A 13,243-nucleotide genomic window follows, 5' to 3' on the forward strand; every position below is an offset into this window, starting at 1 on the left:
TAATTATAATGCACTCTCAGTGGCAAATTTTTAAATACAGAAAGGTATTCAGTTATTAGAATCTATCATAATGAGTTATTGGTAGTATTTTAAAATATCAAAAATTATTCATTGACAATTTTTAATCAAAACTACAGCAATTTCTTTTTATTTCTTCTGATCTTTCTATCACATTCCCATTAAGGCAAAAAACAAACAACAAAAAATAGAATCCCAATATACAGCCAACATACATAAAGTGATTTAAGTTGCATATAATTTTTTATTCTCCTGAATAAGAGCTAATTTGAATTATTAAAATGTTCTTTCTCTTACAAATACTGATTTTGGGGGTAAGATCAGCAAAGTATGACTACACTGACCCTAAATATCCTAAAAAGTGATGTTACAAATTTATGAAGGTAAAAGAAAAGGACATTACAGAATTAATGAGTAACATTTCAAATAGGTATCTAAACTGAGTCAATCTGAAGCTAAGATCCTACTTTAATAAGATCACATCCCCTTCTTCAAGAATGTTCATTTTGATATGTAGAGTACATAAACAGGAATGCTCAAATGTTTGAAATGCTTTATATAAAGGAAATGGTAAAGCCAGAAATGTACAAGTGAAGGGTTAACAAGTTGATACTGAATATGAAATCCTAACAGAACTATGTAAACTGAATTACATCAAAAGACTATTCTCCAGAAGAAACTGATGAGAAAGCAATTGGAAGTAAAGCTTCATCTTTGTTTTCAAAAAAAAAAAGACTAATTCTCAATGGTGAGACTAGAAAGCACTTTATGAGATCTCTTTGGGTTGAATTATTGGCATACAAGGCTATATACTATATGATTATGTACCATGTTAATACCACTAGATCCTTTTATTTGAAGGACTGAGGGATAAAATTACAAAGCAAACTGAGAATTAAGATGTTTTCACATTCTATTCTATATGAACATTCCTAAATTATGCTGTCTTGTGAAGGAAAAAGATCCATTACTAAAAATAGAGGACACACTTGAATATAATTAAAAACAAAATTTAGTTTTAAGCCAACTTACAGTATTGGTATTTTCCACATCCACAAAGACTAGCATATTTCCTCCTCTGCCCTCCTCATCTTCAAGAGAATTACTTCTGCAGACAGTGGCACGTACATTCAAAGATCGGCTGGTACAAATGACTGCAGTGTGTCTTAATATTCTGTGACTAAAGAAGTAAAAATTACAAATTTAATCGAAGAACCTCCTCCTGTGTTATGATTCCCTAATTCCAAATAATGCTTTTAAAACCTATTCATTTTCAGGACCATTTATACTCTAAAAAACAAAAAAAGATAAATACAACAAGGTAAAATTATCTAGTTAGCCTAACTTTAGTTCAATTCTTTATTCTTGATTTGAAAGAAAACTACTAGTCTCCTTGACTTTTTCTCTGCTCATCAAACTCACCCATATGAAAATAATCATTATATTCTTATGTCTTGATTATGCCTCTTCTCTGATAGTAGTTCCAAAGTTACAGAATGCCTAACAAGTAAATTTCAAACTTCCACCTGGCATTTCAGGTTCTCCACAACAGAATTTTACAATTCAACGTTTATTCCCCTCTTATACATGTTTTACACTGCAGGCAAACGAAATATATTCAGTTTCTATTCCCTAACTTGTAAATTTTCATTCACATAATACCATTACTCCCTGGAACACCCAATACTCTCTTGTCTATCCCCCTTGATATCCAAATTCTGAAATCTTTACTTTCTTTGGAAGCTCATTTCACCACTACTACATTCCACAAAGCCCTTCTATGTTGCCTTGGCCAGAGAACTCTCCATGATCTTCCTAAGGGGAATTAACATTTACTGAGGACCTAAAATGGACTAGTCCTTATAAATACTATATCATTTTGTTCTCATAGTAAGTCTTATATGATTTTTAAATATTTCATTAAGTTTTAAAATGTAGCACAATTATTCCTGGCTAATTTGGTAAAACCGACAACGGCATTGTCACAAAATATTCTGTTGTGCAATATACAGGCTACAGATCCTTGTTTAAGTCAGTTAGATTTGATTTCTTCAGATATCCCCATAACAGCACCCAAAACACCATCCAAATCATCTGTTCTGCAAATACATGTATTTGGGGAGGCAGGGAAAAGGAAAAATAAAACAAAATAAATTTCTTTAAAAAGGATGGCTGCAGGCAAGTTGCCTTCCTATACAAATGGAATCCTATTTTAATACACTGTACCTAGAAATTTCATTATTATGGGATAATGTTGGCTGTAGTACTAAGTTGTATCAAAGAATCATGAAGTTTATAGAAAGAAGCATGAGAATGATTAATATAGCTTAATTTTTCCTCTTTTGGCTACTTAGATTAGGGACAACCTCAGATATAAACTTCATGCATAATTTGGAAGAGGGTAATTTCTTTGTAAATAATGACATATGTTAACAAATCTCAAAATGTTTATTTGAATATATATACTGATATATAATATATATTTTAAACTAAAAAGTTTTACAATACTCACCGTATTTTAGGCTGCTTTTTAACACTTTCATAGTAAAACAAAAAGTTAATTTCATGGACACCCTCTTCATCCGGCCCACGTAACCACATTGGTAGCTGAACTGAAGCTCCAGGCAGAAGAACAGTGTCGGGAAGGGGAATGGGGATCACCTCTGGCTGACTTCCTGTGCCAATGCTAAAGTCTACAGAAGAAGCTGACGATGTGAGTGCTGTGCACACAGAGGTAGAATCTGTCACAACAGTCTTGTAAGCACTACAGTTCTCAGAAGCAGAGGGACTTAGCGGTGTTAGAACAGCTGTGTTACCACCAAAAGTAAAGAACTCTGGACGTTTAGAAACAACCTTCAATCCAGTAAGAGGACATTTGCTGACATTGACAAATTCTACATATGCTTTTCGGATTTCTCCACAGAGGAGCCCTGTAGGAAAATGTATAAAGAACACCTGCATTGGAGGGAAAAAATATTATTATATTGTCTGTTAAAAATTCTGAACCCCTAATGAATAACACTTGAATTCTTTACAGGTTTACAAGTATTTTATTAATTCTCTTTGATATCTCCCTGAGTGTGTGGCAGTTAAGACCTCCATTTTAAAAAAGATGAGACGGAGACCAATGTTACTCAGTAGATTTCAGTTATGGATTAAAGACACAATGTCAATAACTAAGGGGTTATTGGCCAAACTTTCACAACTGTGTAGATTATGGACAAAAGAAGTTACAAGTAATTTAACATGACTAAATGATTAAGTAATGATCAGCTGAAAACCCCCTAACCCTGTCAGCTTAAAAAGTAGCTCAACTATCTGTTTATACATCATTAAAATGAAAAGATGAACAATAGGTTGTAAAAAGGAAGAACGTACAGATGTATGATTCCATAATTTTAAAACCCAACAGCTCCAAACACCCTCAGGCTTTTAGTAACCTATGTGGGAGCAAAACCTGATCCAACTAATGGAGGCTCTTAATAGCTTTTCCCATTCACTGTGACATTCACATGGTTTACTCAAGCCATATAAATGTGCCTGATTACCAGGAGCTGCCACAAACCCAGTGGGGTCATACAACACACATGCACATGTACAATTTCTAAAAATTAAAAAAACTGACTTCCAACACATGCCTGCCCTCACGATTTCAAGTAAGGGATTATGGACCTGTACTAAAGAGCCAGAAAATATGGTCTAACAAAATTATTCAGCAGGTTACTTGCTTTTAAAAGATCCACGAGTATAAATGTCAGAAGTACACTGACAGAATCTAAGAAAGGAGGAATTATAAAGGTAACAGTACGAGGAATAAAGTTACAGCTGGCTGTCCCAAAGGACCTCTGAAAGTCCAGTGGAAATATCTGTGCCTTTTAATCTAAGTTTCAGTGGGACTTCATTACGGCCATACTCTTAAGGAGTATGGGGAAATCAGAAGCTTTAAAAATGGATGTGAGAAAACTAGGGATTAATGTAGAAATCCAAAACACAGATTAAGAAGACAGGAAAAAATTAAGCATAGCATTATTTTGAAGACAATGACAATGTACTAATTCAATTAGCCAGTGTCAAATAAGCTCAGTCAAATAAACTAAAATTTGTGAGGGAGTATCAATTTTGAGTTGTTACATCAAAAACAACTATACGAGTAACAAGTGAAATAGAGTACTGTAAGTCACTAAAACACACACGGACACCTGGACACCATCAAGAAGGCCAGAGCACTGGTAGAACAGGAAGGATGACAGGGTAAGACCAGTGGTACCACACCATTTATAGGATACTGTGTAACTGATCTTCAGAATAAAGGTTCCACTAAATATACTATGAAGAACTAGTATATCTGGCCTTTACTTCAAATGCATTGTTGCTAAAAGTCCTTTTAGACAGTTGATGTTTCAGACAGCTTCAAATTTAAATGGAAGATGGACCAAGAACCAGGAATCGCACTTCTACCAATTTTCCTTAAGATGTATGTATAATAGGCATATACATAATGTATAGAACTGTATGCATAAGGTTGCTCATGGTTTTATCTGTAACAGCAAGTGACTGGACACAAGTGATAGACACAAGTGTCTATCACACAAGTCTCGCTGAATAAACTACATATACACGACATACTGCCTATGCGGTGGGAACCTGAAGGGGCCTGCTCTTCTCTCTGCTTTTCTATGTTAAAATGTTTCTTAACAAAAAGCAAAAAAATTAATAAGAAAAAGTTTTGGAATAACACCATTTTCCCCAAGAGAACTTAAAATAATTCAAGTAAGTAGATACAGCTCCTAGCTCACTGTCTGCTTTCAGTATGCTACACACATGATAGTAACACGTGACACTTCAATTTCCATCTTTTCTCAATGAGCTTCAGTAGTTTTCACCTCACTCTTATTTTGATAAATATATAGTAAGAGATTATTTCTTTAGATGTTGTAGATTGCGAACTTCTTTCACTACTCCCTTAAACACTTCAAATTCTGTAAAACATTTCTGACATAAGCTATTAGGAATGGAAATAGTCTATGATTTTTTTTTTTTTACTAATATTAATGTTTACTATTGTTTATCCAAATATAAAAGAAAGTCTCTTAAATGACCTCCATCATACCATGTTTATTGGATTAACTGATTTCTCTAGTATTTTGGTAGAAAACATTAAATAATGTTTACGGAATTGAACATTAGTAACTTTTCGCTTTCTACTACCCACCTACTTCTCCTTCAAGGTAGGCCAGATTTCTCACCTAGAAACTTGAAGTTTGTAATAAAAGTGGCACAAAGACCAGAAGTTGTTAGACTAAGGTCATATAAAAAGCAATGCTTTCTAAAGGCTTTACAAACGTTTGCTGCCACAATTCCCTGGAGCTGCTGAGTCCTCATTGTTCCTTAAGACTTACTGTTCTATGATATTTTAGCTTCCATGAGATATTCCAAAATCCCTCAACTAAATAATATACCTTCTCTTTTTTGGTTTATTCCAGCTAGGATCAGTTTCTATCTTTTGCAACTAAACAACATTTAATTCATATGGCATAAAAGTAGGACAGGTTGGGATATAAAGAAAGTAAAGGGAATGCTGCTTTTATCTATACATTTATCTATAGCGCTTAAATTTTTACAAGAATTAATTCTTGTATTATTTTTATATCTTACCAAAAAAGAGCCACTGGTTTGAGTAACAATCAAAGTGTTCTTTTAGAAGTGTTTTCCCAACTTCCATTAGTATTTTGAGGATTCTGTCTTACAGCCTGCCTGTGACTTAACGCCAATTTGCATGATTACCTTATTCTTGTGAATTATATCTATTTAACACTAGCTTAATAAAGGTGCAGTTCAACATATCAAAAATCTCAGTCTAAAATTAATTTATCCAAAATATAATTTCACCTTATAGATAAATTAAGTCCATGAAATTTTTAAACGTGAAATACCTCCAATAGTGGCATTTCCTCAGTGATTATGGGATCTAAACGTCGATCAGGACCATATTTAATAGACGTTTTCTCTTCTTTTGTGTTGTTAAGTCGCGGACCTTGAATTTCTAAATCTTGTCTCCCTCGGACTGACATACTCAAGGAATGTTTTCCTAAAATAAAAAACAATCAATGCCCTAAAATAATGTGATATATTAACTGACATCAACTTAGCTTGAATGTACGAATACTGTACATTTCAGATTATTTCTAGAAAAATTCTAGACAATTACTGATTAGCATGGTTAATCAAAGAATTAAACATATTTTACTTTCATGCAGAACCACACCTGCTGCATGCTGCCCAATTTCTCATTATTACTACGATTTACTTATTGTGCAATTGGACTACCCATCACTAAACAGGAAGTTTTTTGAAGCCTATATTGGATCCTAATGACTATTAACCAAAAAGATCTATCTGAGAGAATAGCTATGTTGGGACCAACAATTTGATTCAGGCTGAGAAAAGATCTATTTTCAAAGAAAAAAATTCCAAAACATTGAACAGGTCAACTTTTACTTTTACTCATATTCAAATGTATATACTAATTTGAATTAATTCTGGATTATAAATAACTACATCTCAACAGATTACACTAAGAAAATTACAAGATAATATAGGTAGCTTTCTCAAAATTAAGCTCATTTAATATTCATGTGAGATTTTTTTCCCAAAAGCTTCTACACACAGTGCAAGTAGGTGTGAAAAAAGTAGGGGAATACCTCTTCCTTGCAGAATACTTAGAGCCTTCAATGTGCTGATGGTCACCATGATACTCCCAGACCAGATATATAATGTAGCATTCCCCATACCTCATTTGACCAAGAGCGCTATTAGCATTTTACATAATAATGAAACTACAACTAAAATATAAAAATACTGCTTATAAGATACAACTTATTTTAATAGTTAATTCAGGGTCTCCTCTCACTAATGTCATAAAATACTACATAAAGTATTATACTAATGTATATATTTGGGACCTTAAATGAAGGAATTAGCTATATTTTACTGACATAACTTTGTGGTACCAGATTAAGATCCTAGGTACGTACCAGTAGGAAAGGGACGAAGTTTCAAGCTTTTAACACTTAGCTAACATACTAAAATATTCAAAAATCAGCAAGATTATTTATAAAAGAAACTTGTCTAGTGTTTGTCAACCAAAAGTTATATATACAGTACTAAAAATGCAGAATACCACACTCAAATTTATTATCAATTTTTTGTTTATAATTTTTGAATACTTATAGCTTCATTCCACTCCTGTATGCTTTTTAAAAAAATGCTCTATTGAATTATCCTATATGTAGCCAAGTAGAAATATCAAACTCAAGGTTAAAAGGACCAACAAATTGACCAAATGTTCTCAAAAGATTTCCCAGTATTAATAATCAGCTTTTTGTAAATGCTAAATTCAAGTCTACCAATGACTATTAACAAAGTTGTTTATTTTTGAAGTAATGACAGAATTAAAAATAATCCAAATTATTCATTATTCCATTTGATGAAATGTCTTCATTAAAGGTACATTAAACCTATTATTAAAATACCTCATTTTCATTCATTTTATTCTAAGGAGGTTTAATTATTAGCTTCTAATTGTTAAGCAATGCTATAGCTTTACCTGTGTGACATCCAGGAAGAGCACCAATGCCATCTACTGTCACGGAGCCCTGAATAGTGCCAAGATTATAAAGAACTCCCAGAATATGCAGTTCCCCTATGTGATGGGGAAAGAGCTTTAGCCTTGCCTGCGGAGATATTTAAATCATTCTTATTATCTGCTTTCATAATATCTTAAATAGTGCAATACCTAAATTCCGTAATCCTGCAGAAATACAAGCTCATGACCTAAATTTTTAAATTATCAATTCATTTCTCTTACTGGAAAGCATTTTTTTCAAAAGAAATTTTCTAAATTCAACAATTATAGGACTGAATCTTCATCAATATTTTTAATAAAAATCAAAATATTCTTGTCAACCAAATATTACACGAAATTACCTCACTTATCCGAGAAGAAAGCAAAAACTTTTCACAGGCCTTTTAGGAAATTAACAAACCAAAGACCACTGCAAACCTACTTTCCCAACCAATTTCCTCCTGCGCAATTCCAGTTTCCTAATTAAATTTTAGTCTGTAAGAAAACTGGAATATGAAACAAACTGAATAAAATGATTTTTTAAATGTTCCAATCTCACTTTTAGAAAGGCTTGACAGAAAAATAATAAAACAATTACCACTTTAGATTCTTCACTATTTATTAAGAATTCTGAAATAACTTCAGTTCCAATCATTTCAGGTTCACCTTTTACCTGAAAAGTAAATTATTTTGTAAAATATACATTCTAATGAATTCTAATCAGATTATTAACATTTTTATATATATGTATCAACATTTAAGAACACTAGTAATAATTATAATTGCATTTACTAGGTTTTTACCATGTGCTAGACAATATGCAATGTGCTTTGTTTTCACACCTGGAGTAAAGTCATGTGTTAGCAGGCACTTGATATATTTTATTTTCATTTCATTCAGTCCAATTCAACTGCCGAGGATAAGTGATCTACTCAAAGTCACAGCCACCAAGAGGATAAAACCTCAAGACATAAAGTTCAGTTGCTCATTGTCAAAAATGGTCAAAATGGCCATTTAACTTAATCCTACAATAAAAGCAAATTTTTTTTCATATTTTACCCCAGGCAGCCTTCTTTTCCAAATTGGCCAATTACACATAGAAAAAAGTAATGACAGCTTAAACAGAAAGATCGGTAGACAATAAGAACAGTGAGAGACAGCAAAAGCGGCTTGTCTCTTCCAAATCAATGACATCTGTAAGAGACTATGGTCTCTGGTCATGTAACAAAGCAGAGCTAACTGGCTCACACTGGGGGTAAACCTGACCCTTACAAACCCTGCTTTACTTTTATCATGAAATTAGTTATTTGACACAAGAAATAAAAATTATATTTCCTAAATTTCAGTTCAATGTCTTAGTCCATCATCAGTAGAAGCTCATGAAGAAACCCAAAGAGTCTGAAGTTCATAGAAAAAAATGCAACTTCACTATATGCAACAAAATTTTTCACTTTACTTTAATAAACCTTCTTTAAAATCTAATTATCTTGAACAGACTAATAAACTTTAAAAACTAATAAATCTTAAAAAAAAAACTTTTGCAAGCGTGAACAAGTCATACTCTTCTCATTTGTATTCTAGGCATCCAAAAAACATTAGAAAAATTATTAAGGTTGCTAAAATTCAAGTCAGAATAGAGCTTGGGAAACCTCAATCTTTCAAAACTATTCACAGTGAGTAGAAATAATCACAAAATGTCTTCAGTGAATTTAACCAGCAATAATTAAGACTTAATAAGACAATCTTAAAAAAAAAAGAAAATGCTTCAAGAGAAATAAAGTTATTATAACAGACATCATCTTTCAAATTCTCCCTTTATAAATCAGCGCCAAAATGTTGGTATATTTCCCAGTTTCAAGATAATTTTTACCACATTATTAAAGCATATAGCAAGGTAGCATAAAGAAGTATACGTTATGTAACAGATATTAATGAATAAACTAATAAATAACTAGGTCAAAAAAATGCAAACATTGTCCAAGTTATTTCTGTTACAATCAGGTGGGTAACAAAAATTTCCCCTTCAGAAATAACTATCTTAAATATATAAAGAACTTACTACAGACATGGGTAAGAAAAGAAAAAGATAAATATAAGTGAAAATTATGAACAGATAATTCACAAGAAAAGAAGAAATACAAATAAAAGAACTTCAACTTCACTAGAAATCAATGAGATGGAAAATAAAACAGTAAAATGGCATTTTTTTACCTATAAAATTGAGTTTTGTTTTTTTGTTTTTAACAAACAAGAATATTTAACCTCACAAAGATGAGATACCCAACTCCATATGCTGCTGGTACAAAGCTTCTTGGTTTGACCTTCTGGGAAACCAAGAATATTAAAATATTTATTCCCTAACATGTTCTAACCCTACGCTCAGGAATTTTTCCTACAAAAGTAATCAGGATAAAAATATGTACCCAAAATTTCACCAATGAATTATGATAGTAAACAAATGAAAATTTCTAACACGACTACTGATGGAGAGATGACAGAATAGCTTACAGATCATTCATCTTATGGGATATTATGCAAAAATGAAATGTTAATGTATTTTAATATTAAAATGTGCATATAAATCAACATAGAATGAAAAAAGCAACAAACGTAGTAAGAGAGAACCCCATATATGAGAGAAAAGCATACACATGAAAATGACTAGAAAGACATAAAATTAAAGTAGCTACTTCTAGATACTGAGAAGACAGTAGAACCTAAGAAAAAAATGAACAAAATATAACAAAACAGAAACAGTTATAGATACAGAGAACAAGTAGTTGCCAGAGGGGAGGAAAGTGGAGGGAAGAAAAAAATAGGTGAGGGAAACGAAGAGGTACAAACTTCCTGCTGCAAGTAAATAAGTTACAAGAAATGTACAAGGTGGGAAATACAGACAATAACTAGGTAATACCTTTGTATGGTGACAGATGACAACTAGACTTATCTTAGTGATCATTTTGAAATGTACAGAAATATCAAATCACTATGCTGTATGTCAGGAACTAACATACTATTGTAGATTAATTATACTTCAAAAACAAACAGATGAACAAATTCATAGAAAAAGAGGTCAGATTTGTGGTTACCAGAGGCGGGGGATGAGGGGTGTGGTGTGGAGGGAGAGGGACTGGATGAAACCAGTCAAAAGGTACAAACTTCCAGTTACAAAGATAAATAAGTACTAGCAATACAATGTACAGTATAATATTATTAACACTGCTGTATGTTATATATGAAAGTTGTTGAGATAAAATCCAAAGAGTTCCCATCACAAGGAAAAACATTTTTTTCTATTTAATTTTGTATAGCTGCTCACTAAACTTATTGTGATAACCATTTCATGATGTATGCAAGTCAAATGATTATGCTGGACACCTTAAACAGTGCTGTATGACAATTACATTTCAATAAAACTGGAAGAAGTAAATACTGAGAGGACAGTTTTACTTCTATTCCTTATCTTCTGTAATCTCGATTTTCAACAGTAAGCATATATCATACTTTTTGTAACTAGGGAAAATAAACATTAAAAAAGTACAGCTCAATGAACAGAAGTTGAAATGTTATTACAGCATCTGTTAAACTATTACTGAAACATGCTTATCACAAATACCTTTTAACAACTTACTAGTTCTTTAACTTCTTCATTATCCCTTCCACTGACATCTTTAGGTTGAAACTTCCAGAGCAATGATAAATCAGTCAACAAAAGTGGAACCTTCAAAGGGTTTCTAAATGCCACTTCCACTGTTATTGGTTCTATAAAAAAAAGCCAAAATCAATAACTTTAATAAGCCCTACACATCACCCTATGTTTCAATTCTCTGAACACACCTTGCTTTCATAGCTCTGCATTTCTGCCTAGACTGTCCTTTATCATCTTATAAATGTCCATTCATTCAGGATCCAGTTTTAAAATGACCTTCTCCAGAAGATTTCCCCAATCTCTCTGTACTAAAAAATGTCATTCTCTCTTCTGTGTTCCAAAAGCACATTGCATATTCCTGTGTTAAACCCCCACTGCTTGGGTTTGTAAGTGCAGTTCACTAAATTATGAGTCCTCCATTTACGTTTGCATCCCCAGCTTCCAGTCATATCTGGCATACAAAAAAATTGTCTTGAATATGTCATAAGTAAAAGAAACAAGAAATGAATAAAAATTCAAGCATATCACCTTCTACAACTGCATGTGGAAATCTTGAATTATCGGAATAACTGTTCAAACAGTATTGCGTGGGATGGAAATTGGATGGAATCACTCCTCTGTTAACCACGGCCACAACTTGCTCCTCAAGTTCCCGCCACTGCTGAGAGGATTCGGAGTCATATTCCTGATCAAGACTTACATGGGTAGCTGCTTGCTTTTCTCCTAAAAAAAAAAGTATTAAATACACATATTTATTAACACCTGCCCTAAAGCAAAATATATTTTAAATAAAAATCTAAGGCATCCAAATAAATAAATATACACACTCTTGCCTATTTCCAATTATCTCAAAGAAAAATATCCTCTTCTTAATTCCAGCCTAATTGGAACTTAACTTATAATATTAATGTTCTTTACCTCCTGACTCTGAAAGAATACATTTTCCTAATCTTTTAAAATTTATATAAAATTCTTCAAATATATGGACAAAGCATGGAGAAAAATATAACAAATACTTATATATCAAAATTTAAGAAATGTCAACCTTATTACATGATCTGAAACATTTTTGATAAAATAAATGATGTTCTCAGTGTCCTGTCGCTCTCCTTCATGTCCACAGGCACCACTTCTTTCCAGAGCTACCCCAAACTTGAAGTATAGCATTCACATCCGTTTTTTTCTTTTTTACTTTACCAAAATATAAGTGTATACATAAGCAATGCATACAACTGGTTTCTATGTTTGAAATGTATATAAATGAAATTATATTTGATTCATCATTCTGTAACTTTTACTCAGTCTTACGTTGTGGGTATTATTCATGTTGAAACATGTAGATTTAGTTTAATTAATATCCTACAGCATAAAACCATTATACGACTATACAGAAATGTATTGATTCAGTCCCTGCCGTTTCACTTTTTTGGCTATTAAAAACAGTGCTGCTATGCTGCTATAAGCATCCTGAGAAATATTTTTAAATAAAATACTAAATTGGATTCTCATGGAGAAACATATTAAACTCCAATTAAAAATGCTTAGAATTACAAAGTTTACTTTAACATGTATCAAGAGCCTTAATGCAGTTATACTTTTAGCCTAGCATTGCCATTCTAAGGCTCAGTCCTAGGGAAATAATCCTGTATTTTAAAAAGCCTTACAACAGCAGAATACTGGCAACTGTTCTCTGCTTCTGCATACATTTAAAATTTTCCATAATAAAAAGTTAAGACAAGTTTTATCCACAAAGATGTCCATTATAACTTGGTTTTATATAAGCAAAAAGATGGAAACCGTCTAACTATATAACAAACGTTAAAATACTTTATATGCACTGAATGGATTATCTTACAATCATCAAAAATGTTTATCAAGATTATGTAATAACAAGCATTCTTTATATTAAGTGAGAAAAGCCATTATAATTACAGCAATTTTATCGTAATCGT

General features: G+C 32.2%; 1 protein-coding gene across 4 annotated transcripts in view; it reads right to left on the reverse strand.

Moving 5' to 3' along the window:
* The window catches only part of TRAPPC8 (trafficking protein particle complex 8), a 65,838-nt gene that overhangs the window by 13,794 nt on the left and 38,801 nt on the right, over positions 1-13,243 (reverse strand). For all 4 annotated transcript variants that reach the window (XM_006187154.3, XM_014561290.2, XM_032467178.1 and 1 more), the window contains 7 exons: positions 11,820-12,014; positions 11,274-11,404; positions 8,241-8,315; positions 7,625-7,751; positions 5,952-6,106; positions 2,531-2,973; positions 1,051-1,198 (listed from right to left, as the gene is read on the reverse strand). In XM_006187154.3, the coding sequence (XP_006187216.1) occupies positions 1,051-1,198; positions 2,531-2,973; positions 5,952-6,106; positions 7,625-7,751; positions 8,241-8,315; positions 11,274-11,404; positions 11,820-12,014 (1,274 nt within the window). The remainder of the gene's footprint in view (positions 1-1,050; positions 1,199-2,530; positions 2,974-5,951; positions 6,107-7,624; positions 7,752-8,240; positions 8,316-11,273; positions 11,405-11,819; positions 12,015-13,243) is intronic.

Source organism: Camelus ferus, chromosome 24 (genome assembly GCF_009834535.1).
Source record: "Camelus ferus isolate YT-003-E chromosome 24, BCGSAC_Cfer_1.0, whole genome shotgun sequence".
Lineage (NCBI taxonomy): Eukaryota > Metazoa > Chordata > Mammalia > Artiodactyla > Camelidae > Camelus > Camelus ferus.